The 27,332-nt window shown below is 40.3% G+C and overlaps 1 protein-coding gene across 7 annotated transcripts; it reads left to right on the forward strand.

Moving 5' to 3' along the window:
* The first annotated feature begins 4,069 nt into the window (after positions 1-4,069).
* LOC122648869 (methyl-CpG-binding domain protein 4-like protein) lies at positions 4,070-26,977 on the forward strand. 7 transcript variants are annotated; one of them, XM_043842156.1, is made up of 4 exons: positions 4,071-4,639; positions 4,703-5,194; positions 26,391-26,587; positions 26,749-26,977. In XM_043842156.1, the coding sequence occupies exons 1-4, from the start codon at positions 4,283-4,285 to the stop codon at positions 26,861-26,863; spliced, it is 1,161 nt and encodes a 386-aa protein (XP_043698091.1). In that variant the 5' UTR covers positions 4,071-4,282; the 3' UTR covers positions 26,864-26,977. The 7 variants fall into 7 exon arrangements, with proteins under 7 accessions (XP_043698094.1, XP_043698090.1, XP_043698095.1 ...); XM_043842159.1 differs by having other exon boundaries at positions 4,070-5,194; positions 26,396-26,587; positions 26,784-26,977; XM_043842155.1 differs by having other exon boundaries at positions 4,070-5,194; positions 26,396-26,583.
* The last annotated feature ends 355 nt before the right edge of the window (positions 26,978-27,332 follow it).

A 27,332-nucleotide genomic window follows, 5' to 3' on the forward strand; every position in this document is an offset into this window, starting at 1 on the left:
TGCAAAATAAAAATTTGGTCACTAGCATCAAAGAACTTTTGAAAACAGACAATTCTCATGATTCTGACAGGACCTTCAAGATTTCTCTTTTCGGTTTCATTTTGTGACATATATGGAACAATTATTGGGATAGCATATTCAGAAACATTAACTTCAACACTAGTACTATTTTCCTTAGAACCATATCTAATGCTAGAGATCATTCAACGGGCTCGACTTCGATTGGAAGGAGGACTCCGAGATTGGTGCGGTGGTTCCCTCCTCCTTTCCCCTTTGTGAAATTTAATGTGGATGGAGCTAAATAGGGTAATCCAGGGAATGCTGGCAATGGAGGAGTCCGTAGATCAAAAAACTCAGCTTTCCTGTGTTGCTTTTCGGTGGGCATTGGCTGGAATTATGCTCTTGCTGCTGAAATGTTAGCGGTGCGCTTTGCACTTCTCATAGCATACCTTCTTAGAATTCCTTGCTTGATCATTGAGAATGATAATTTGTTGGTAGTAGATATTCTGAATTCTAAGCCATTCCTTTAGAGAATTTTTTCGTTGGTTGAAGATTGCAAGCTGCTATCTTCTCTGTTTTGCAGAATCTCCTTCGCTCATGTCTTCCGTGAAGCAAACCAAGTAGCTGATGTGTTGGCATCTTCTGGAGCCTCTCTTCAATCTCATTGTACTTGGATCTCTGATCCTCCTGATTGTATTGGCTTGGCTCTTGCTGTTGATGCGGTTGGAACTTTGTTCCAGAGATAATAAAATTTAGGATTTTTTACAAATGCCCCTTGAAAATGTTCATTTGTTCGAATGCCCCCTATAATTTTTTTAATTGCAAATTTCCCTTACTTTCAAAACAGTATAGCACTTTGGTCCAATCCGTTAATTTGGGATGTTAAACGTTAGTTTCAAGGAATCTAATAACTAAAATGTTCCTCTGATAAAAACCCATCAAAATCAAATAATAAAATGATCAAATTGCCCTCATCTTCCCCAAATTGTTTAGGGTTTGAAACTAAATTTTTTGGATTTTTGACAAATGCCCCGTTAAAATGCCCATTTGTTTCTAATTGCAAACTCCCTTTATTTTCAAAACATTATAGCACTTTGATCCCTATTGTTAATTTGGGATGTTAGAATTTTAGTTTTAAGGAATCTAATGACCAAAATGCCCTTCTGATAATAACCCACCAAATTTAAAGAATAAAATGATTAAAATGTCTTCATTTTCCCCAAATCGATTAGGGTTGAAATTGAAATTTTTTTCTCCAAATTGGTTAGGGTTTGAACCCATCTGAAAAGCAAGAGATCAGAATTGCAAGTACCCTCCTAAAGAATTACAGAACAAATTGCAATGGAGCAACAATATCATGTGGTCCAATGTAGCATTACAGAGTGCTTGCAAAACTCATGGTGACCTACGACTTTGAAACTGTGCAGGTAAGTAGCTTAGCAGGAAAGCTAGTATGAATGCAAGATTGATGGGACTGAACTTGGGAAAGTTCATCTGTTGAAGGCGTATGAAATAGCTGAAACAATGGGACGCATTACAGAGGATCTTGGGTACCAATACATCTCTTTCTACCTGCAACTTGGGAGATTAGAAGAAGCCAGGAAGTTGGCAGAAAAGCTTTGTGATGGAAAACTTTCTGGGGCAGTAAAATTGTGGGTTTTAAGGGTTTCAACAGAGATGAGATGGATTACAAGGAAATCTGCTGCTCCGAGTAATGATGACTTGCGCTGTATCTTTGAACTCCTGAGAAATGTTTTGACAAAAAATTCCATTTCAGAAGCTGAGAGCTTGTGGATAATGGTATTCTGTCAATGCTTTTCTTTCTTTTTCTTTTAACAAAACTCTGATTGCAGCGACTGGAAAGTTACCATTCTCCTTTTCCTGGTATTTGCTAACTGAATCTTCTCCAGTTATGCGTTTCTCAATCCAGCTTTTTTATCCCTCTTTATTATTGTTAATTATTAATTATTGGATGTGTTACTTTGTCTAATGTATAGACTTGATCAAATCTGTACATTTATGCAATATTTATTTATTTCCCATCTACTGGAGAGATGTGCAACATCTTCAGTCATTTGCTTGTCTGAGGAGGATAATGTGGTTCTAGGACACATAAATGATAGGTTTCAGAAACCAACAAGAAATCAGTATCGCAAGCATAAAGAAATTCCAGAATTCAAGAGAAACCCAAGAAAGCAAAATCAGAAACTAAGATAAGGGTGAAATCCTGGTCGAAGGCTTGTTTCACTAGGGAGAACAGGTTATTGAAAATTCAGAGTAATCTGATGATCAAATTTTAAGATCGGGATTTGATTAAGGAAACTGAAAATTTACCGCAGACCCAAAATTCGATAACCAGAAATTAAGCCAAGAAGATTAGATTTTGAAATTGAGATATCCGTAAGGTCTAACCAGAAAACAGAAGCATGAAATCAGAATTCGATTCAGTTTCAATCCTAATTGATTTGGGGAAGATGAGGGCATTTTGGTCATTTTATTTTTTAATTTTGATGGATTATTATCAGAAGGGCATTTTGGTCATTAGATTCCTTAAAACTAACATCTAACTTCTCAAATTAACGGCAGAGATCAAAGTACTATAATGTTTTGAAAATAGGGAGGAATTTGAAATTAAAAAAATTGTAGGAAGCATTTGGACATATGGGCATTTTTAGGGGGGCATTTGTCAAAAACCTCGAAATTTATTTCCCCAAATTGGTCAGGGTTTGAACCCATTTGGAAATCAAGAGATCATAACGGATGAAGTTGGCTCTGTTGGTTCAGTTCTTGCCTATGTGGATTCTGTGATGTACGTGGTGGATTCTGGGTGAAGCTTAGGTGGATTCCTGACCTGTCATCTGCGTTTCTTTTATCTATTTTCCCATATGTCTTGCTAACAAAGTAAGGTCAGATCTACTCAATTTTATACCTAGCGATTACCCTGTTTTCAATTATTTTCTGATCTGATTACTGGTTGCAAATCCCTTTGATATGCTGCTTAGTTTACTCTAAGATTGCACATAACAATTCTTGTTGAGTGAATCGTTGAGATTCTGATCTTGTTTCTAAAACTTTTTGATTGACTAACTCCGTTCTTGTGTTGCTATCATTAATCTTAGTGATAGTAGGATTCTTCAGAAAGTTGATCATTTTGATTACAGATTGAAACTATATCTTGGAGACTTGTTCTTCCTACAGAACAGGTTCGTCGGTTGCAATTTTAGGTCTATCTGATTTTTTGATTGAAGATATAAAATTTCTCTTTTTATTTGATCTTGTTTCTAACCTGCGATACTTTTATTACTATTCTTTTAGATTTATTCTGTTAGAAGTTTTGAATCTCATTACTGATTCTCTTTGATGGTCTTAATTTTAGGGTTTGGTTTTCCAAATTCAAGGAAAATTTTTTATCAGTCCGTACTGATCTCTTGCTTTTTAGAAGGGTTCAGACCCTATTCAATTTGAGAAAAAAAATTTAGGTTCAAACTCTAAACGATTTGAAGAAAATGAGGGCAATTTGATCATTTTATTCTTTAATTTTCATGGGATTTTATCAGAGAGGCGTATTTTGATCATTAGATTCCCTAAAACTAACATCTAACGTCCCAAAAAACGGATTGGACCAAAGTGCTACACAGTTTTGAAAGTAGGGGAAGTTTGCAACTAGAAAAGTTATAGGGGGCATTTTGGGAGGGGGGGGGGATTTGTAAAATATCCTACAATTTATTCACCAAAATGTTAAAAAAAAGTTATAAAACCAAATAAGCAGGACCCATTTCCTTTTTCTTCTCTACCAAAAAAGAAAAATTTCCTTCTTCTTCTACCTCTAAGCCTTGCCAAGACCCTGAACCTGCAGGAAAAGATTGTTTCCCTTCCCCACCTCATCCCCTCTAGTAATTTCTATTGTAAAGGAAACGGTTCCCACGAAATTCCCTCGTCTGACAAGTATAATAATGGAAATTCTGAATCTCGGAAAGCTGTGATTGAATTATCGACGCCTCAGCAGCACCCGTAGAAGGAGAAGAAGAAGAGGAGGACTTGGGCTTGTATGATGGTGGGATTAGAAGCAAGACTAATAAGAAGAAGAAGACTAAGGCCCAGCAAACGACGACATCTTTGTTGGGGCCCCTCGATTTTGTGACCTCCACACCTCAGAAAGGAGAGAAGAGGCGAAGAAGAGGTAAGCCATTGGGTTATTTCTCTGACAGAGACGGAGGATCCTTCCTTTTCTGAGCCCACCAACGAAGCGGGAGCGCACCCACAGAAGGATGAGGAGGCGGCCATGGCCGCAGCCTCAGCGAAAAGGAGGACGACGAGCAGCGATGATAAACCGCCGTCAACGAGTAGGAGGAAGAAGAAGAAGAAGTCAAGAAAAAATAAGAGCCTGCAATTGCAATTGGTGTCCCCCTTCTTCCATAATAATAAGGCGACCTCCTCAACGGAAAATTTGACGCAGAATCCACCTTCACTGTCCAATTCCTTAATTAAGAAGAAAATCAGTCGGATTCTATGCAATTCTCCTTTCTCCAGGTCGTCTTCTTTGGCCGGAGAAGATGGGATAACTATTGTAGAAGAGGCAGATAACGATCCGTCGAAGAGCAAAGAAGTTTGTAATGGGGTACCCAATGAGGCGGAGAAAGCATCCCTCGTCTCATCTTATTCTCAATCTTATTCTTATGGGACTGCGAAAATAGAGGAGAAGCCCGATGCGGAAGACGCGGGCATTGACGCTTCTCCATCCAACAAGAAGCGAAGCAGTGAGCGGCAGAAGCTGCCTAAGGAAGCGCCAGAAAAAGTTCGTTTGGTTTCCTCTTACTTCCAGACCCCAACACAAACAGTGCAGCAGCAACAACTAAGGAGAAAGGACGACGCCACATCGCTAAAACCCAACAGCAAGACCAAGACCCGCCGTCCCACCAAGAAGAAGGTGGTGGTCGTTTCCCCTTACTTCTGCAATGTTGCCACTAAGGAAGAAGAAGAAGAGGAAGGGGAGAGTTACTGCAAGCGACGGTCCACTAATGCCCCTTCCCTTTCGGTTGCTCAGAAGCTGGATGAAGCTTACCAAAGAGTGACTCCAGATAACCAGTGGAAGCCTCCACGCTCGCATTTCCCACTTCTTCAAGAAGACCATGTCCACGATCCTTGGAAGGTCTTGGTTATTTGCATGCTTCTTAACCGCACCTCCGGTGCACAGGTATGATAACTCCATTACTTAGATCATCCTTCCATGATATATTTCTCTTCTGCGATTATTTATCACTCAAGCACTTTCATGGAAACAATTACGCTTATATTAGTCGTTTTCTTTCATTTATATTTAATGAGCTTTTGTTATTTTGGCATGTAGACCACCCTACAGCCTAGGCTCCCATGGAAACTTAGCAGGCTTGAATACCCGTATATCTTTCCATGTTTAATTTCCACACCTATGCTAAGTATACCCCCAAATTGTTCATGTAATGTACATCTTTCCATACACATTATTATCTATGGTTGTAACATGCCATGATTAACTGGTACTGTATAACATGTACAACTTATTGACGGTGAAAAGAAGTCATGATTAAGTTTGCTGGGCATTACCTGTAACTTGAGGATAATAATGTATTTACACCCTGAGTTTATAGACATGATTAGTTGTTTCTTGGCCTTCATACCATTACCCAATATTGTGTTTCTTGTCATTTACTTTCAGTTATCTCCTAATCTTTCAATGCTGAATATTTGTTATGTGTGTCTCGAATTTTTGTACTCGTTTTGAAGATTGACCCGCTCCGACATATTTTGGTGGCGACCCAAATGGGACTTTTTTTGAGATTTGTGATGATAGCAGAGGGCCTGGGCCGATTCAACCGGATCCGATGGATCGACCCAATGGATGAGTATTTATATGCCTTACCCGTCTTGTTGTAAAGTGAGTGAGATTTGGGGTTTTTTGACTTATAGTTTCTGGGTGAGAGCTTGCAACGCCGTTTTGGGTGTTCTGGAGAGATCTCCACTTTGTAATTTTCTTTCATTGCATAGTGAAATATCTTCAGTTTCACCCCTGGACGTAGCACATCATATTGGTGTGTGAACCATGTTAAATCTCTGTAACATATTGCTCTGTTTTTGTTTTCTGTTCGTGTTTGTTGGGTTTGTTTTAACAATATTCATCATAGAACTTCATGTTCTCAAGATCGTTTTAGTTCTGCATTAGGAAATGAGGTTATTAAATTATTAAATGGTTCCAGACCCTTCCTTCTCGTACATGGTTCTGACTTCTTAAACTTAGAATGAAATGGTTCAGGATTGTAAATTTAAATCTTTTCAGTTTTTGGAGGGATTTGCAGTCAACATGGTAGCTATTGATAGATTTTGGACAAGTACCAAAAGGTGAATTTATATGATTGGTGGTGGTCTACTTTTCTTCAATACAAAGGATGCATCTATGAAGGCCTGCAGACAAGAATTTGTGAGCCAAAAGGGATAGTGGAGCAGTACTGCCATAGCTTTTTAGTTGGATACCATGGGGTACAACTGCAGCTATGGGTTTCATAAGGTGCAGTACTTGTTGAGGGTTGATATCTTGTATTCTGTAGTTTGGGTTGTGGGCTGCCTCCGAAGGGCTGAACCACGTAGATCCTTGCATTGTGTCTGTTTGATTGCTTTTTCCATTTGTTTCATTTTGTTTTCTGCATTGTGTATAGGTTTCCATTTCTACAGTACTGAACACTTCTATATTAAAAATCTCGAGTTTGAATTATTGTTTTAGTGGTTCTCCAAAGATTTCATGTATCTATGTGAGATCTTATGGCACTCTTCTGCCATCATAGTTAGTTCTAGAATCCTTGGCGTTGTTTTATTGTTAGTACACTGTATCCATAATAGCCTTTTGAGTTCTCATAGAGATGGACAGCTGTAGGAGATTGCTGTAGTCTATTATGAATCAAGGTTTGATCATGGAGTACTTGTAAGATTCAAGCTTTGGCAGTTTTAAGCTTGGGATATTCCTGTTTGTAGAGATAAGTTAGATGTGATAAAGTAAATAGAAAATATAAATTGATAGAAAAACAGAGCCAATTGAGTAAGTGTTTTCCTTTACATACGAGAGTGTGTAGGTCCAGTTGTTAAAGGAGGGAAGTCAAGAGCTCCTATAAATGAAGGATTTTATATTACAATAACAACGACAACTCAGCCTTATTCCAATTAAATGGGGTCAGCTACATGGGTGCTTGTCCTCCAATCAGCTCTATTCGATATACATGATAGAAGGCCTAAGCTATGCATGTCTTTCCTCACCACTTCTCCTAGGGTAATTTTAGGCCTGCCCCTGGCTCTTTTAGATTGATGTAGATCGATATATGAAGAAAAAAAAGACCAAAACGTTGTTCACGTGAACAGTATCACAGCCCATATTTGCCTTGTGTGGGGATGTTTTTTAGAGAACTTGTGGGCCCAATCAAGTGAAGAAAGATCCTATCCTAATGCTGCCAAAGTTTAGTTTCTATGTTCAGTTTTAGAAAGTTTATTTATTTCTTTTAGGTAGCTTCTAACTTTAGTTAGTTTCTATTTTTGTTTCCTTGTTTGTTTTGAAGGCTGGATCCTATAAAGCCTTAGTAGTTTCTATTTTCTTACTTTTTATTTTGTAAGCTTGCCTAAGCTATAAAATTGGCACCCATTGTAAGAGTCACCAATTGATTAATGAAATTTACAAGCAACGCTTGCCTCCAATTCTAAGAAAGAATTTGCCTTTCAACAGCTGAGATAACTATGGGTGAGAGACCCAAGGCTGAGATAGCCTACCCCTCCTCCTATCCCTATTCTCCTTTATCTATCCTTTTATTTTCTTTTTTTGTTCTTCCAATCGACCCTTACTGTTGCTGCCATCTTGTGACTGCAATAAACTGCTACTGGAGAATTCTTTGAAGACTTGAATCAATCCACAATCATAACCAAGTACTCCTGCTGCTGGTTACACAATCAAGTGGAGGACTGCTGCACCTGCAATCTCAGTTTTGCCCAGAATCTGCTGCAAATTTCAGACTTGGTATGTTGCTCAGGGGGAGAATGCGTCCAAAGTATGCCGTCTTCACTAGGCTATTTATGGGCTGAAGCAGTCTCCATGTGCCAAGTTCAATAAGTGTAGTAAATTTATTGGTAGTTGTGGATTTACTTAGTCTTTTTCTGATCACTCTGTGCTTATCCATCATTGGGAGGATAAGATTGTTATCCGAGTTGTGTATGTTGATGATATTATAATTTTAGAAAATAACTCTTTTGGTATTCAAAAGGTCAAGGGGTGTCTCCATCGGCACTTTTAAATGAAGGATTTGGAGGTTCTTTGATATTTTTTGGAGATTGAAGTCATTCGCTACAAGAAAGATGTTAGCTTATCTCTGAGGAAATATGTTCTTGATCTTCTATCTGAGATTGACATGCTCGGCTGTAAGCCTATTGATAACCCTATAGACCCGAAGCTAAAGCTTGGGATGAGTGATGGTGACGATTCTAAGGATAAACATCAGTACAGAAGATTAGTTGGAAGCTCATTTATTTGATTGTCACTCGTCCATATATTTCCTCTGCTGATATTGTGGGTTATTCTGATGCTGATTGGGTTAGAGCTGCCAAAGACCGTCGATCGACTACTAGATATTGTACCTTTGTTGGAGGTAATCTTGTGTCTTGGAAGAACAAGAAGCAAACTACTATGGCTTGATCGAGTGCAGAGGTTGAGTATAGAGCTATGGCTTATACTACAGTCTACAGCAGAGTTGATGTGGTTGAAGTCTCTCCTACAAGAATTGGGATTCTCAATTCCCAAACCAAAGAAGATGTATTGAGACAATCAAGCCGCCATTTATATTGCTAGAAATTCAGTTTTTCATGAATTGAGGTTGATTTTTGTGAGAAATACTGTTATGCAAAAACAATTTTTGCTTTGTTCGTCAACTTTGTTGTCAACTTGGTGATATGTTCACAAAGGCGTTGTTTCAACCTGCGTTTCTTGATGGTTGTTCCAAGCTGGGTATGGGTGACATATATACATGATGCAGCCAAGAAACGTTGGAGAGGCCTCCCTATTTTGAGTAACTTTTTGAAATAAGGAGTGATTGGGGGGAGGATTGGAGTATTTTGAGTAACCTTTTAAATAAAGAGTGATTGGGGGAGGGTTGGAAAGTGATTGATAATAAAGAGAGATTCGAGGGGATTGATTGAAATTATGTTCTCAATTAGTAATTACTTAAAATAAATTTTAATCTTGGCCATAGGATTATAGGGGAACCACGATTGGGTTGAGGGAAATCATTTATATAAGCAAAGTCTTTTGTTTGTAAGGAGTAGAATTTTTGAAATGAAATGAACGGTTGAGTCTTGGACTCCATTAATGCAATCTTGAAGAATTGCAACTCGTTTTGGTTTTTGTAGCCTAGAAGAACAACTGAACCCAAGCACCCCCTGCATTATCTGGTATCAGAGCCAATAGCGCTGCATGCCGCCCATGCGTAGAGGAGGCTTGACAGCTCCTGTGGATGTCATTCACACTAGAGGAGAGATCCGGGAACTCCAGCAGCAAGTTGTCGCTCTTATTGTGGAGATTAATCACCTAAAACTTCGGCGGCAAGTGGTTGATCTTACTTTGGAGATTAGACGTTTGAGGAGTGCTTCCCATCGTCTTCACCTGGATAAGGTAATAACTGAAGCATGTTCTTTTTCTTTTCCATCGTTTGAGCATCTACAAGTTGATACGGAAGATCGACTTGCAGCGATTGTTGATTTAGAGTCACCACCGGTATTTGATGAATACCCGGATGAGGAGATCCTACTCAACTTTGCTTCAGATTTCGGGCCACGTGATGGTATGCTAGCATCACCTAAATCTAAAGGTATGAGTTGTGGAATGTCGCAACCGATAGGCCCTTGTCCTGATGTGAAGAGCCCCTATTGGAGTCGTTGTAATGACGTTGCATCTTGGCCAGTTCTATGCTGGCCTCCGATGGATTCATGCATCAAGCAAGAGGGTCAAATTGAGAATGGTTTTCACCCAGTGGCTAGTTACCACGCTCCCCACAACACTGCCCAATTTGCCTAGCTGTTGACCAAGGGAGTACAGCCGGTTCGATTTATCATCACTGGTATGGAAGTTCAATGGACTGGTTCTCCAATCTTTACAGTACTCTTGGAGACCATGGCAGCTAGAGGTACCAGTTTGTTGTGGGTCACCACTGGATTTGGTAAGAGGATGATTGGTGACGAAGACACGTTCCCTTGTAAATCAAGGTCGAATTCTTCTAAACCGGGAGGGAATGATGCAGCCCAGAAACGTTGGAGAGGCCTCCCTATTTTGAGTAACTTTTTGAAATAAGGAGTGATTGGGGGGAGGATTGGAGTATTTTGAGTAACCTTTAAAATAAAGAGTGATTTGGGGAGGATTGGAAAGTGATTGATAATAAAGAGAGATCGGAGGGGATTGATTGAAATTATGTTCTCAATTAGTAACTACTTAAAATAAATTGTAATCTTGGCCATAGGATTATAGGGGAACCAAGATTGGGTTGAGGGAAATCATTTATATAAGCAAAGTCTTTTGTTTGTAAGGAGTAGAATTTTTGAAATGAAATGAATGGTTGAGTCTTGGACTCCATTAATGCAATCTTGAAGAATTGCAACTCGTTTTGGTTTTCAGTAGCCTAGAAGAGCAACTGAACCCAAGCACCCCCTGCATTAATACACCAGCTTGAGGGGGAGTGTTAGAATGTTGATCTTGGTTGGGGGTCTATTGGTGTCCATAGGCATCAATACCGTGGGACTTGTTTACTAAGTAGTTGGTTTTAGTTGTTTCTTTACTTTCCTATTGTAACTAGGTTGTTAGGAACAGCTGAGTTACATAGTTTCCTTTTCCTCTTGTGCTTAGACTTTAGAGTACTATTTTGATTATTGTAATGTTATTATAAATAAATTGCTGGGTGATAGATCTGTTTAGTCTATCTATCTATCGCACAGCTCCTTCTTTCTCCCATCGATTCTCTCTCTCATTCTCTCTATTCCTCTTACTCATTCTGTTGGTTCTCTAAGGTTCTAGTGCTGTTACAACTCTGATACATGATAAGCTACGAGAATGTCGTTTGAAGTGGCGTGGTCATGTGCAACGGAGGTCTTGGGATGCCCCAATACGGAGGAGTGATTGATTCATATTGAAGTATCTAAAAGAGGCAGGGGCAGACCTAAAAGCATAGGTGAAGTGGTAAGGAAAGACATGCATAGCTTAGGCCTCGTATCATGTATGACTTCGAATAGAGCTGATTGGAGAGCAAGGATCCGTGTAGCCGGCCCTATTTAATTGGGATAAAGCTATGTTTTTGTTGTTGTTGTTGTTGTTGTTTACCTTTCTTCTAGAGTCTTGTCTATCAAGTAAAGTGTCTTAAGAGTGGGAAGCCATTGATGATTTTTGTGTCATTTGAAAGGGTAGTTAGTTGATTTTCCAACAGGACCAAGATCTTATGAATCCCAATGACCAATTTTTTATAGGGCATCAGGATTTGGGGGGTTTCTGTTTTGGGAATTTGTAGTTTGATTAGGAATCCTAAGTTTCTACTTTCATTGGTTTGAGAAAGGAGTCAAGCACTTACGGAGTTTCTGAAATTATACATTGGTTCAAACTTAGAAAGTAATAGGCAAGTTTGGTTTCTAATAAGTTGTTAACAGATGCTTTCTAAATTACACCTTTTTTAAAGCATTGAAAGGACTAGGGAGTCTACATGTAATTAGGACTTGGGAGTTACCACATCCCAAAGTATTGTAACCTATATGTAAGCCGGGGACGCAAGAGGCCACTTTGTTTTGGTGTCTTGAGATTGCTTCAGTGGAATTGTTGCTCTTCTTTGCTGTTCCGGTGGATGGGGCCCTTGCTTTTCTGGTACTACTTGTTGCTTGACAAAACCTTAGGTGAGTTGTGGTTCATTTTGTTGTCCCTCTTTTATCATCTTCTTTCTCTTTACTTTCTAATTTATTACTTTTTTGCTGCATCAATTCCCCTTTCTCTCTTATTTTCTCCATTAAGTCAACTCCGGTTTGAAACCCTTTGCATTTCCTGTTTTATTCCAGCCTAAACAATAGAATACATACCCTAGGAAAGTCAAGGTACTAAAACTCGGGTCTCGGTACCAACTCGGCCCTTGGAAAAACCGAGTCGAGTTGAGATCTCGCCGAGTTGGTGCATTTTTTTTTCCCGACTCGAAGCCTCAACTCGGTGTGTTTTAGACCTAGTTTGGGTCTGAAACTTGGTATTCAGCCTATTTTAGGCCATTTAAATACAGTGACACTATTAGATTTTGCAAAAGCAAAGTCCAAACATGAGTTTCAATTCGGACCAAGGCAATGACGTACTAAAATACCCTACTCTACACATAATTTAGTAATAGAAAGCAAGCAAAACATTCAATTAATAGCTAAACAACTTAAATAAAAATTAGAAATGTTAAAGTGATACATCAAATTGTTTAACAATGTTACAGCTATCATCACATAAAATGACTTTGAACTAAGTATTCAGTCCCTGCTAGTGTCACATAGTCTTCCCATGACATAATGTTGCTGTAATGTTGCATATAGTGCTCCACAACAAGCATATAAGAGTTCTGTTGAGTTAGGTAAGTAAACACATAATAGATGGGTCATTTCCATGGGTCCACTCGAGATCCGAGATCTCACTGAGATATGTCGAGTTCTGTTGAGTTAGGTAAGTAAATACATAGTAGATGGGTCATTTCCATGGGTGAACCCAAGAACTGGACCCGAGATCCGAGATCTCGCGAGTTCTTGAACTATGAGGACAGTTAGTTCTTATGAATGGAAAGATTTAAGCACTAGAACAAGAGTTACAACAAGGGGAAGAGGAAGAAGAGAAGAGAAGAGAAGAGAAGAGAAGAGAAGAAGGAGAGAGTTTAGGGAGAATCGATTGTGTTAGGAGAGATTTCTCCTAACATCTATTTACTTCATTGCTAACATCTATTTACTTCATTGCTAATCACTTTAGGAAATTACAAAGGCCTCCCTAGGTAGGTAAAAGGTAAAAAGAAATAAAAGATAAAAGGGTTTTTGTCAAATGCCCCCTTGAAAATGCCCATTTGTCCAAATGCCCCCTTACAACTTTTCTAATCCTAAACTCCCCCCTATTTTCAACAAATTGTAGCATTTTGGTCCAGTCCGTTAGTTTGGGACGTTAGACGTTAGTTTTAGGGAGTGTAATGACCAAAATGCCCCTCTAATAAAAACCCTTCAAAATTAAAGAATAAATGGACCAAATTGCCCTCATCTTCCCCAAATGGGTTTGAAACTGAAAATTTTTTCCCCAAATCAGATAGGGTTTGAACCCATCTAGAAAGCAAGGGATCAGAAGAAGAAATTGGATACGATACTGGGCGCTCAACGAAAATGAAGACAAAGTTTCAAAGTTTGATAAATGCAAATATCACAAGAGAGTTGGGATTTATAATATCAACACATGAAATTGGATACGATACTGGGCGCTTAAAATTGGGAACTTTTAAATCCATGGAGGCAACCAAGTAACCAACAGATGTCATCTAACAAAATTTGTAAGCTTTGTAGGTTCTGGCTCTCCTCCCAAATGCATAAAGATAAACCGTGAAAAATGAACAAATTTCACTGTAAATGGAGAAAGCACTTTCGTTTATGAAGCATATTTCACTCGACATTTCCCATTCAACTATAGCATGCTCAGAACAGAGTCTATTTTCAGAATTAAACTTGGAATTAAATACCACAGTATCAGTCAATGGATTAGGGAGGAAGTTACCATCAAATGGAAAGAATGATATGGTGAATCAGCTCTTCAAAAATCAGGTTCAATTGATGGCTGGAACTGCAGTTGCAAAACTTCCCTAATTTAGATCACTAAAGGAGAAATCTGGCATCAGCCCTCGCAGTGATCCAAAGACAACCTACTTCAGGTAGAGTGTTGGTTTCTATGTGAAGGTCCTAGGCTCCAAATATCACCCAATTCCAATAGGTGATTGCTAAGATATAGCTCTTCAAAGTTGCAGCAGAGGAAAACTTGGGGACAAGTCAGCCGCAGGCAGTGATGGGAGATTTTAATATCTCCCAGATCTGAGGTCAGATCTCTTTCAAATGCTGGTCGAGTGTGACTCCTTAGGGGGATATTTCAATCCCAAAATATCAGCAGCAAAGGCCTTCAGTTTGCAGAGATCAGTACACTCGGACTAGCAGCAGGAACAGAGAAAATAACCAGCTGCAAGGTCTGGTTTGATCTTCAAATCAACAATAACTTACAAGCAGTGGTGTGGTCTCGGAATCCACCATTTTGTTCTTCTGATCCCTTGCTTTCCAGATGGGTTCAAACCCTAACCGTTTTGGGATTCATCTTCCCCAAATGGTTTAGGGTTTGATTTTCAGTTTCAAACCCTAAACCATTTGGGGAAGATGAGGGCAATTTGGTCACTTTACTTTTTAATTTTTGTTGGTTTTGGTCACAAGGGCATTTTGGCCATTACACTCCCTAAAACTAACGTCCAACGTCCCAAATTAACGGACTGGACCAAAATGCTACAATTTGTTGAAAATAGGGGGGAGTTTAGGATTAGAAAAGTTGTAAGGGGGCATTTGACAAAAACCCAAGATAAAATTACAACTCTAGTGACTTATAATAAAGACATGGACTAAAGTTGTCACGCCCCCATTCCGACAAGGAATAAACTACAAGTAAAGGGATGACTAAGACGACACACGTCATCCCAATAAGATACCAGGATCACAGATACAGTGTCCCAATCCACAGTGCTAAACCAATATTAAAATATAATAATATCGGAGTGCGGAAGACAAAGGAATATTACAAATATTACATTCCAAGATAGATCAGAGTTGCGGAAGCGTAAATTAAATAATTACAAGATGTTCTTTAGCTAATGATAATAAGTACTGTAGTTCACAAATTCCTATGACCATCAAGTAACTACCAAAAAGGTAGTACATAAAATTTTAGACAAAGCACAAGGCTCTCAAAATATCAAAACGGGATTGAATCCCAAGTATCAGTAAGGCCCGTAGGCACAATTATCAAGGGGTAACCATCACCATGATCCTCGTCACGGCTTCTGGCTCTATAGTTCCAATAACCACATAGCTCGAAGGTTGAACCTCGAGTCCAACACAATATTCACCATCTGCATTAAAATCTAAAAAGTTGTGCACAAGGGGGTTAGCTCCACTGAGCTAGTGAGAGAGAAAAGGGGATGCACAATCACAAATAGTCCATGATGCATGTACATGTTAATTCATTTTCCACCTAGCACACAAAATTAAGTCAATAGGCATATGCTACTATGACAACTCAGGAGACACTGTGGGTCACTTATGTTATCTCCACAATGAAACCTCAATTGTCACCAGAGGGCCTATACCGGTCGAAGCCACCAAAACCGCCTAATGGCAGACCCCGATGATCAATGGTCATCCCTTGGCCTCTCTCCCCCACAGGCAACCGGAGCCTTGATCACCCAATTAAGTGAATCGATATGATTCCCTAAGCTCTTTATTTATAATGATAAGAGACAGAATTACATGGACATATATGCCCTTACATAGCCGACATAGTATGAACTAGGAAAAAGAAAGGGAAAAAACACAAGTAGGAAAGGTCCAGAATACCCCTACGGTATTCTGGCCCATATATTCTAACAGTAGCAATTCTTGTTCAAAACACTCATTCGCACACAACAATGCCTATAGAAGTGTGTAAAGTATGTTAGAGACGGTAGGGAAGAACCCCAAAATGCCTCCGGCCTTGCCTATGATGTTTACAGCACTGCGGATACATCGGACTCAAGCCTGTATGCACGCCCAGGCTTGGGTCCGGCCTTGCCTCCGATGTACACAGACACGAAATTTCTAGGTTTTCTGGCACCCAACTCGCTCCACTTGGTTTCTAAGCTTCAAGGCTTAGGGAGGGGTGTCCTAGGGTCCAATAGGGTCTTAGAAACACTAAGCATTTAAGGGTTTGGTGATTCAATAGATCAATCACCAAGAATCCAAGATCTGGGGGTTTTTTGGGGGTTAAACCCAAAGATCAAAAGGGGGTTTTCAAAAATAGGTACATTGATGGATGAAATTAGAAGGCAAGGCTTCAAACAAGAAGTCTCGTAGTAGACTAGGGCCATACCTTTGGGTTATAAGTGAACCCTAGGTCAAAATCACCATTAATGCTCCAAAATCCAAAAGCTAGGGTTTCTTTTGTATGGTTGAAACCCTAAGATCAAAGGATTCATCAGGGAGTCTTTAATGGGTGTAAAGACATAGTGCAACACCCTAATAATGGGGTCTCATACATAGATTAGGCTAGACATTTGGGTTCCAAGAGGAACCCTAAGCTCAAAACTGAAATCAAGAGCCATCTAAGCTCAAACCGAAAAAGAAAAAAGAGAAAAGAGAAAGGGAGAAATGAGGAAAGAGTGTTCTTGGCCTACCTATTTGAGGTACACGAAGGCTGCACCAAGTAGATCCAAACACAAGCAACCAATCCCATCTCCTTCTCCTTCTTCTCCTCCTTGCCGCCTCCTCTCTTCAAAGCTCTCCTCTCCTTTCACGATTAGGTTAGGAAAGAAATGAGAAAAGGCTAAGGGATAGCCCTAGCTATCCTATTTATAGAAAATGCCCTACTAAGGCTTGTTTGGCTAGGGCCTCTTAGTTGTAAACCTAGGGCATGTTTGGGTAGGGTAGCTTAAATGTCTCTAACAAAGAAGCACATCCTAACTCATTTAAACTCCATTATAAACATAACTTGGATCTTGTGGGCTTCATTTTAGAATATAGCTTGGGCCTTGTTTGGCTAAGGTCTTTTAATGTCTAAAGTAAATTAACCTATTTCAAGCATGACTTGGGTCCAAGGGCCCACTTAATAGGCAATCACAACAAGGGGAGTTAGGGTAGGTGTTAGCCATACCCGGGGGCATAGACATCACCCGAGACATGGGCATGTGGCCCCACACACAAAATCAAACATAAAAGCTTGAAAGCAGCATCGGATGCAAGAACGGATGCAACCAGTTACCTTGCATCCGACCTTGCCTCCGATGCCAAGAAAGAGGCTAATTAACACTCCAAAAGGTCCGGGCTTTGACCCGCATTCCAAGGACTTAGAGAGGGTAATAACAAGCAACAAATAGGGTCAGTAACTTACCCCTCTTCCATTACGGTGTGTGCCCTGTGATCCCGAAGAGCTTCCTAACAGCGATGCTAACCTCATTAGCGAATGAATTGTCGATATGGCACGACACAGGGTGTGCCTTTTGGTACGCCTCACTGTCAGGGCTTGTACTAGGAGGAAAGTCCTTGAAGTCATCGTCGATGAATTTTCCCCACTCTTGGTTGAGGAATCTGTCCTCTACAGTCAACCCCACGAACTGGTCAATGATCTTACGGGTTGGCTTGATGACTAGGGAGAACTGTTCACCGGCATAGACCTCTGCTCCATCTATGTGGCATAGAATGAGATTTAATATTAGTATTTGGGGTGCGGGTAGAACAAAAGTACCCCTAATACATAAACTCTAACTCTCCCCCTTAAGCTAGAGAATAAATGTCATACATTCCCAACTTGCACAATAAGTTACTAAATAGACCACGAATGAGACCCTTGGTGAAGATATCTGCTACTTGATCACCTGTCTTCACAAAGGGAGAACAACTGCAACTAGAATCCAGTTACTCGTCAACCTCAATGTGTTTGGTTCAATCATGTTGAACCGGATTATGGGCAATGCTTATAGTAGATTTGTTGACAATAAAGTCTCATCGGCCCTTCAGTGTCAAAACTCAAGTCTTGAAGTAGTTTCTTCAGCCATATAAGTTCACACACTCCATGAGCCTTGGCTCTAAACTCTACCTCCGCATTGGATCTGGCTACAACTGGCTGTTTCTTGCTCCTCCAGGTAACTAGATTACCACCCACAAGTACAGTACACAGAAGTAGATCTCCTGTCAGAGATTGAACCAGCCCAATCAGCATCTGTGTAGCCTTCAATCTGCAAATGGTCATGCCTGGCAAATAGAAGACCTTTTCTTGGGCAGGATTTCAAGTACCTAATGATGCGATACTCCCATAGTTCTAAAACTCGTCTCGACTCGGCAAGATCTCGGCGAGTTTCTCGGTTTTTTGAGAAACCGAGACGAGATGGCATACGGTACATAAAAGTGCAATATCTTGGCAAGATCTCGGATCTCGGGTTGACCCATGGAAATGACCCTTCTACTATGTATTTACTTACCTAACTCAACAGAACTCGACATATCTCGGTAAGATCTCGGATCTCGAGTTGACCCATGGAAATGACCCATCTACTATGTATTTACTTACCTAACTCGACAGAACTCTTATATGCTTGTTGTGGAGCACTATTTGCAACATTGCAGCAACACTATGTCATGGGAAGACTATGTGACACTAGTGGGGACTAAATACTTGATTCAAAGTCATTTTATGTGATGATAGTTGTAACACTATTAAACAGTTTGATGTATCACTCTAACATTTCTAATTCTTATTTAAGTTGTTTAGCTATTAATTGAATATTTTGCTTGCTTTCTATTACTAAATTATGTGTAGAGTAGAGTATTTTAGTACGTCATCACCTACCCCCTATGGTCCGAATTGAAACTCATATTTGGACTTTGTTTTTGCAAAGTCTGATAGTGTCATTGTGTTTAAATGGTCTAAAATAGGCTGAATACCAAGTTTCAGACCCAAACTAGGTTTTACTAAAACCCACCGAGTTGAGGCTTCGAGTCGAAAAAAAAATGCACCAACTCAGCGAGATCTCGACTCGACTCAGTTTTTCCAAGGGCCGAGTTGGTACCGAGACCCGAGTTTTAGTACCTTGACCGCATCCAGATGACCACTCCTTGGATCATACATGAACTGACTCACCACTCTAACTGCATAAGAGATGTCTGGTCGAGTCAACAAGAGATAGATTAGCTTCCCAACTAATCTTTGATACTTGCCTGCATCTATGAGAGGAGAACACCATTCATCACCAAGCTTATGATTCGGATCAATGGGAGAGGTTGTTGGTTACACCCCAACATTCCCGTCTCTTTCAGAAGATCCAAGACAAATTTCCTCTGGCAGATATTGATTCCTTTCCTTGATCTAGATACTTCATTCCCCAAGAAGTATTTCAAGAGTCTAAGGTCTTTGATCTCAAACCGTTTAGCCAGATAAGACTTCAATTTGTTTATCTCAGCAACATCGTTCCCAATGACTACAATGTCATCAACATAGACAATGAGAGCTGTGACTATGCCATCTCCTCTCCTGATAAACAAGGTGCGGTCAGCTTGACTCTGGGAATACCCATTCTTCAGGATGGCTTGTCTAAATCTCTCATAACAGGCTTTAGGAGACTACTTGAGGCCATAGAGAGCTTTCTTCAAGAGATACACTTTCCCTTCAGTTGAGGGACACTTAAAGGCAGGTGGGGGCTGCATTTACACTTCTTCTGCTAAGTCTCCATGAAGAAATGCATTCTTCACATCTAATTGGTACATTGGCCAATCTTTATTGGTTGCTACTGAAAGGAGCACCCTAATTGAGTTATGCTTGGCTACAGGGGCAAAAGTCTCTTGGTAGTCAATGCCATACACTTGACTATACCCTTTTGCAACTAGTCGAGCTTTATATCTTTCCACTGTACCATTTGGTCTATATTTGATGGTATAAACCCATCTGCACCCAATTGGAGTTCTCCCCTTGGAGGATCAACAAGTGTCCAAGTGCCATTCTTCTCCAGAGCCATCATTTCCTCAGACATTGCTTGTATCCATTTTCGATAAGCTAAGGCTTCAGTGACATTTTTGGGAATGGAGGAAGACTCAAGAGCAGTGGAGAAGGCAATACCTGTAGTGATCCTAATCCTGCCACAGGCTGATAACAGTGTTGTAGTAGTCAGAGATGCTTCTATCACCCTGTTTCATATTGATGACCTTTTGGTGGATTTGGTACACCTTTGCATAATCACCAACTCGGTCAAAGGTCCTGGTGATACTATCCCACATCTCCTTTGCAGTCTCCTTGTTCATAAATCTCCTACTAATCTCAGGTTTCATGGAGAAAACCAACCAAGCCATAATTGTGGAGTTCTCAGTCTCCCACTTCAGGTATCCTGGATCAGTAGTGGCAGACTCCTTAATAGAGCCAGTAATATACCCCAACTTTCCCCTACTTCGCAGGGACATCTTCACAGAACGGGACCAATCCAAGTAGTTGGTATGGTCCAACTTCACAACAGAAATTTGGGTGTTAGGGTTATCAAAAGATGCCATATTGGGGAAACCACCACTCAAACTGCTAGCTGGAGCTGGTCCACTGACCTCAGAAACATTCCCGAATGAGGTAGACATAGTCCCAAACAACTCAATAAAAAAACAGAATAGTGCCTTGCACAGATGGGTAGTAAACTCTACCCAAATACAAGTAAGCAATCCACCAAACAAGGAGCAAATACTCTGCCCCAAACAGTTGCAGCAACACACAACAGGGATTAAATCCTTGATAACTACCTTGCACACAAATTCAGCCAACAAAAGAGTACAAACCGACAAACAATGGCCCAACCAACAAGTGATCCGAGAGCACATTCTTGATGGAAAAACACAACCAACACTCAACATGAACTCTGATTCCATTCCACAATAACCAAAGGCACTCAAATAGGTGACATTAGCAAACAATAGGGGCCATTCCACTCATTACGGCTAACAAAACACTCAACAAGGGGAAGAACCAGAATCTGCCGATACCTGGAGAGCACCACTGATTGGAGTTATACTCCTCGATCAGCTCCTCTTAGAAACTGAGCTGTTGGGGGTCTGAAAGAGGACCCTCAGGCGATTCAAAGGCTGCAGTCCTCATCCCAATAGATGAAGAGATGAGAGAGAGATGAGCAGAAGACGCCGGCGGTAATGTTCTGTCCAGCTCCTAGGGCTTCAAATGTACTTCGTGAGCTGGGAATCTTCCTCTATTGCTATTGGTTTGAAAAGAACAGCTCCAAAGAATGAGTTATGTGAGGTATTTTACATAGTATATCCTCTAATGGAACCCTCTACCTTTCTAGGGTTCCAAGAAGAGGTGAAAAGAACAGCCAAGACTTAGTCGACTCTCAAACCAGTGAAGGAATGGCTCTGATGCCAAGTCTAGAACAAGAGTTTTTTTTGGGTGAATAAAGAATTTCATTACCAAAGAGAAAGAAACGACAGAGACCCCAAAAGGGGGGGGGAGAGAAACAAAGGACAAGCTAACACAGCCTCAAATAGAGGTGGAGGTCGGCTGGAGGGAGGAGAGGGGGAGATCCCAGGAGACAACAATATGCCTGTTCCTTGGGGAGTCAATACAAAGGGAAGTTACATTTGCGAGTTTTCCCTTGATGTCGAAAGAGATGGAGTTCCAAATCTAGCCAACAGTCCTGGAGTTGGAAGTCCATTTCCTAATGTTACGCTCCATCCAAATCTGGTTGATGGTAGCACAAAAAGCTAGTTTACCAACTGTGTCGCATAACAAAGAGCCCGAGAAAGTCATATCAATCCACAACCATTCCCTCGAGAAGGGAAGGATTCTTCGACTGCGAGATCAGCATTTGCCTAGGATTCCCTTCCAAATAGCCGAGGAAAACGGGCAATCAAAAAGAGGTGGGCTGCATCTTCCGTGGCATTCCAGCAAAGGCTACACGAAGGGGAAACTAGGATCTGACGGTGGCGAAGGAAGGACTGCGTTGGGAGGCAGTTGGTGAAGACGTGCCACACAGTGAAGCTATGCTGGGGAATGTGGCCTTTGAACCAGATAAGCTTTCTCCAAGGAGCTAGATCATTTCTAATCTAAACCAGGTTCCAAGCATCTTTTAATTTAAACACACCCGAGGAAGGAGTCCAAGAAACACAATCACACCTCCCTGAAGGTCTTCTACGGATAGAGGGCAAAGCATCCCAGACTTCAATAAGACCCGAGTGGATGGTGGTGGGACGGCTCCAGTCGCCATTGGATAAAATATCAGCAACCCTAGGCTGCCTACTTAGGCCACAATTGTAAATAGCTTTGTTGCTGATCGAGTGAATGAGAATACCCTTAGGGTGCCAATGATCCAACCAAAGAGCGGTAGAGGAACCATCTCCAATCTTGGAATGAATTACTTTGAGAGCCATCGATTTTAGAGAGCATTTTGCGCCAAACCCAAGAAGCATCTGATGATTAAGAGACTGTCCAAATAGAATCGGACCGAAGAACTCCAGAGTAGATCTAGTCAACCCAAATGCTGTTTTCTTTAGAGGCTATCTTCCAAATCAGCTTAGTGATGCCTGCAGAATTCACATCTTTTATACGGCAGAGACCCAAGCCCCCCTCTTCCTTGGGGAGGCAAACAGAAGCCCAACTGGTGGGGTGAAGGAATCTAGTGGTTTCAGCCCCTTTCCAAAGGAAGGAAGCCATGAGAGATTCTAAAGCTTTGATAGTTGAGGATGGAAGACCATAAATACCTGTCCAATAGATGTAAATAGATTGAAGCACTGACTTGATGAGAACCAACCGACCCGCATAAGAGAGTAACTTGCCCTTCCAGAGTTGAAGCTTTTTCCTGATGAGATCCAGCATAGGCGAGCAGTGATGGGCTGTGAGCTTGGCTGGAATCAACGGGAGCCCCAAATATTTGACCGGAAACTGACCAAGAGAGAAACCCGAAAGCTCCAGCAAAGAAGCTTTTTCGATATCAGACATCCCGCTAGAAAAAGAAGAGACTTTGTGTGGTTTATCTTCAAACCAGAGAGCTCTTCAAAATGCTGCAAACAATACATAATGTGTTTGAAGGATTCTAAGGAAGCCTTGGAGAAAATCATGAGATCATTTGCAAAAGCCAAATGCGTTAGCTTGAGGGCTTTGCATTTGGGGATAGGGACGATGAGCTGGCGATCAGTGCAAGATTGGATGCTTATAGAAAGAACCTCCTTGGCTAGAGTAAAGATGTATGGCGATAAAGGGCAGCCCTGACGAATGCCCACTGAAGAAATGAGGAACCCCGCTGGACTGCCATTAACAAGGACTGAAAATTTTGCCGAAGAAATACACTGGTGGATCCAATGAGAGAACACAGGGAGGAAGCCCAACTTGGAAAACAGTCTGTCTATAAAATCCCATCTGAGAGAGTCAAAAGCCTTGTGAATGTCTATCTTCAATAGAGCTGCCGGAGGGTGGGATTTTCTGTCAAATCCTCTAACAACTTCATTGCAAAGAATGATATTATCAGCTATGCTATCAAAAGCTTTTTTCTCAATCCTAGTCAAGTTAAAGGAGTGAATCACACATTTCTCTGTCTCATTCCTAAGAAGGAAGGCGCCTCGTCAATGACAGATTTCTGGCCAATAGCTCTCTGTAACTTGCTTTACAAATTCATAGCAAAGATCCTTGCTTTCAGGCTAAAATCTGCTGTAACTCTAGAACAAGAGTTACAGCAAGGGGAAGAGGAAGAAGAGAAGAGAAGAGGAGAAGAAGGAGAGAGTTTAGGGAGAATCGATTGTGTTCGGATAGATTTCTCCTAACACCTATTTACTTCAGTACTAACCACTTTAGGAAATTACAAAGGCATTCCTAGGCAGGTAAAAGGTCAAAAGAAATAAAAGATAAAATTACAACTCTAGTGACTTATAATAAAGACATGGACTAAAGTACTTCTAATACATAAACTCTAACAAGGACATCCTGGCTGATTGGGTGTTTTTTCTCTGTACTTCCTACTTTTTGTTATTCCATAAAAGGACCATTACAGCCACTTGAGCCAGCATTGAGCTTCATAATTTTTCTCTTTCATGAAACCTAACCTGTTCCGTTCATCTACCCTCAACACATTCAAACCCAAACTTTATATTCACCATTAAAGGCTGGTTTTCTCTCTTCTCTATTTAGACTTAAACACCAGTGGTTGTCTCTTAAAATATGCTAGCAGATTGCAGTTCGTGGGCTGTTTAGAGTTTGAATTCGTTCTTTACAGGCTCGACTGGTTGAGAACCCTGCTCTTACATTTAGCACCACCCAATCAAGCTCGGTAATCAACTGAATTGTCATAGCCAATGTATCCCTAGATTACATGTAGTTGATAATCTTAAGGTCACTTTTGACTTGTTACTTGTTTGAGTTCAACTTTTATTGATTTTTTTAGAAGTTTCTGCTAGCCTAAACAGTACACTATGGGGCCATAACCTGCTGGTTTGTTGTATATCTTGGATTCATACCACATCAATTAGTCAATTGCATATTACCATACATAGGTTCATTTCATGAAGCAATCACTAAAAGAAAAAATGGGGGAACTAGTTTTGGAAAATCACCTGTAAAAAATGGTTTTTGGTTTCGTACTTTTCAAAACTTGATTAATGAATGAGTTCGGTTTGGTCGATCAATTGACTTTTACCCTTTCAACCTCATGTACCTGACAGAAGAGCTCACTAATGAACCCATCACCCATGCATAGAATGGACTTGCAAAAACCACGTTGTGCTTGGCATGTTGAATTTGATTAGTGAATGGCCAGATTTTGGTTTGGCTACTAGTTGTTACTTTTAGGTCAATCTGCACGACCTGCCCCGCTCCCATCCCTGGATATGATTTCATAGATATGGGTTTGAGATGCGAAAGCTTACATGTAAATTGCACTGTTACATGGATAAGAGATTCCAATGGATGAGTCATTGCACTAAACTGTGGAGGAGAAAACATTATTACCTATTAAAAGCAGTTACCTCGTTATGGATAGAGAGGTGTAGTAGCATAGTCATTGAAAACAATGTAAATAGGAAAGAATAACAGTTGCCAACGTATAGGGTAATTTACAATCTCATTCAATTATGTTTTCAGGAGCACCCATCTTCTGAAACATCAGAATAAGGGTGTACCCAGTGTTTAAGGCTCCCGCCACTGCGGGGTCTGGGGATGGTCATAATTTACACAGCCTTACCCCTGCTTTCACAGAGAGGCTGTTTCCTGACTCAAACCTGTGACCATTTGGTCACAATGGAGCAACCTTATCGTTGCACCAAGGCCTGCGCTCCCATCTTCTGAAACATCATGATGTAAAAATACCCTGTTGATAAATTAGCAGGTGAGAAGTAAAATTATGATGGCATGTGCGGAGGAACACAAAGTTGCTGCAGCCAGAAAAGGGGGAAAATGGAAGACTAGGAGTGTAGAAGAAGAAGAAGTGGGAGTGAGAAATGAGAAGTTATACTTCCCCAATTGTTCCAAGCTTCCCTGTGATGTGTAAGAACCTTTAGTCATTAAATAAAAATAAAACTTGGCTGCATCCCTTTGTACTTGATGCTTTTGACTGGGGGGGGGGGGTTATGCAATGCCACTAATCTTCACTTACTCATCTAATAGCTCATTGTGGGTACTCAGATTGATCTATTTCCTGTTGCTTGAGTTAGCTGGGTACTAGCTGTGGTTGGACTCACGATTTTTTCCACAGTTGTACTCAGTAACATATTCTTGCATTATTTGGATGTTCGGTTCTATATGGGTGCTGGTGTACGGGGCATCACTTTTACTTTTATTTTGTTAAAAAAAATATTCTGTCAAAGAAAAAGTATAATGTGAGTATGTATCCACATGGAAAAGTTAAATGTTATATGGAAAACTTTTGATGCTGGCATTGGTTTAGGAGATCCGAAATCTTACTAATTAGCACTATTTTCATTCCTCCCAACAATAGTAATAAAAAGAAGGAAAAGAAAAAGTTGAATAGGGACAGTGGAACTTGGAGGGAAGGGTGACAGTTCTGATGGGTCTGGGCCTTGTCATCCTTCAAATAGAATCTTAATCTGCACTTAGGTTGAGCTAGAGACCGTCTTATGAACTCAGAAGCTGTTATACTTAGCAGGTATAACCAATCAATCTGCAAATCAAATGTTTGCTTTGCTACTATTCATGGCTGTGCTGAGAAACTCAACCAGAATAATATTGATGTTCGTCTATCTGTCTGTTGACAGATAAAGATTTTGCAACAACAAAAACAATGGATAACAGGAAAAAGTGTTATTTATATGCAGAAAGTAACTATATTTTACCCCTTTTTTTTTTTTTGGATTATTTATATTTTACCCTTGTTCAAGTATATTCATGAACTTTTTGGAGCTTTTGAACTTATCGAGGAATGTACTATGGTGGCTGAGGTCAGAAACGATTAACTGTTGGATTTCTATAACTGGTAGTATATTCATGACCTCGTTTTTTTTATAACTGTGTACGCAAATCGTAGGAATGGAAGTTGATGTCAAACCATCTTTCTTTTGCCACTTTATTTAGCATATTAATGAACAGAAAAATTATCTGTTAGGCCAGCAAAGTCATATCAGACCTCTTCACACTTTGTCCGGATGCCAAGACTGCAACAGAGGCTGCAAGAGAAGAGATAGAAAAGCTGATTCAGACTCTTGGATTGCAAAGGAAAAGAGCCATGATGATTCAGCGCTTCTCGAAGGAGTATTTGGAAGGTGGCTGGACACATGTTACCCAGCTGCATGGGGTTGGCAAGTAATGTCATCCTTCTCATCCCCCGATTTAATTTTCTTGATGGGTTATAGTTGTCTTCCACTGAAGGATTTTCATCGAGTCCCATGGCTACATTAAATCTCTTTGTCGTTCTATTTCATGATAAACTAACAAGTATACTTGACTTTTTCTTGTAATTACAGGTACGCAGCTGATGCATACGCTATATTCTGCACAGGGAAGTGGGACAGGGTGAGACCAACTGATCACATGCTAACTAAATATTGGGAGTTTCTCTCTAAGATTCAGAACTCTTGAACTATATATTTTGAGTATTGGGGTTCGCTGCCCTCTGTACCTTGAATTACTGAATTGATGAAGAACACACATTGTTTACATTTGAAATTACTGAGCTATTTAATATTTCTTTGTGTTCTTGTAATTCTAGACAAAATTTAATGGTTTATCTATGATGGCTGCATTCTGGGAATACTTGAAAGTTTGTTAGAAATTTATCCTCTCTTCCTTCCTATGATATGCATATATGTGCTGCCTTAGGGTCAAACATCCAAAGGGTATATATGATTTATTTAAGCTCATAGTTTTTGTTAATTCTAACTTAGTTTTCTCCCTTCCTGTCTTTTGGGGTGGATAGATGACCAGAACCTTTATTGAACAAGAAAGGATAAAGCAAAGTATGCCCTGCTTAACAGCCGATCGTGATCATCTATGGTGTGCTTCCCATAGTGGCCATAGCGGCCATAGTGGCTCAGACACATTGCCTCGT

Source organism: Telopea speciosissima, chromosome 1 (assembly GCF_018873765.1).
Source record: "Telopea speciosissima isolate NSW1024214 ecotype Mountain lineage chromosome 1, Tspe_v1, whole genome shotgun sequence".
NCBI lineage: Eukaryota > Viridiplantae > Streptophyta > Magnoliopsida > Proteales > Proteaceae > Telopea > Telopea speciosissima.

Excerpts from the sequence above, each read along its gene's own strand:
- LOC122648869 (XM_043842153.1), top strand. The coding sequence starts at position 4,283 with ATGGCCGCAGCCTCAGCGAAAAGGAGGACGACGAGCAGCGATGATAAA. Across the intron at positions 5,195-26,390 it reads ACCGCACCTCCGGTGCACAG|GCCAGCAAAGTCATATCAGA; the intron begins GTATGATAACTC and ends ATTATCTGTTAG. Across the intron at positions 26,588-26,748 it reads CAGCTGCATGGGGTTGGCAA|GTACGCAGCTGATGCATACG; the intron begins GTAATGTCATCC and ends TTGTAATTACAG.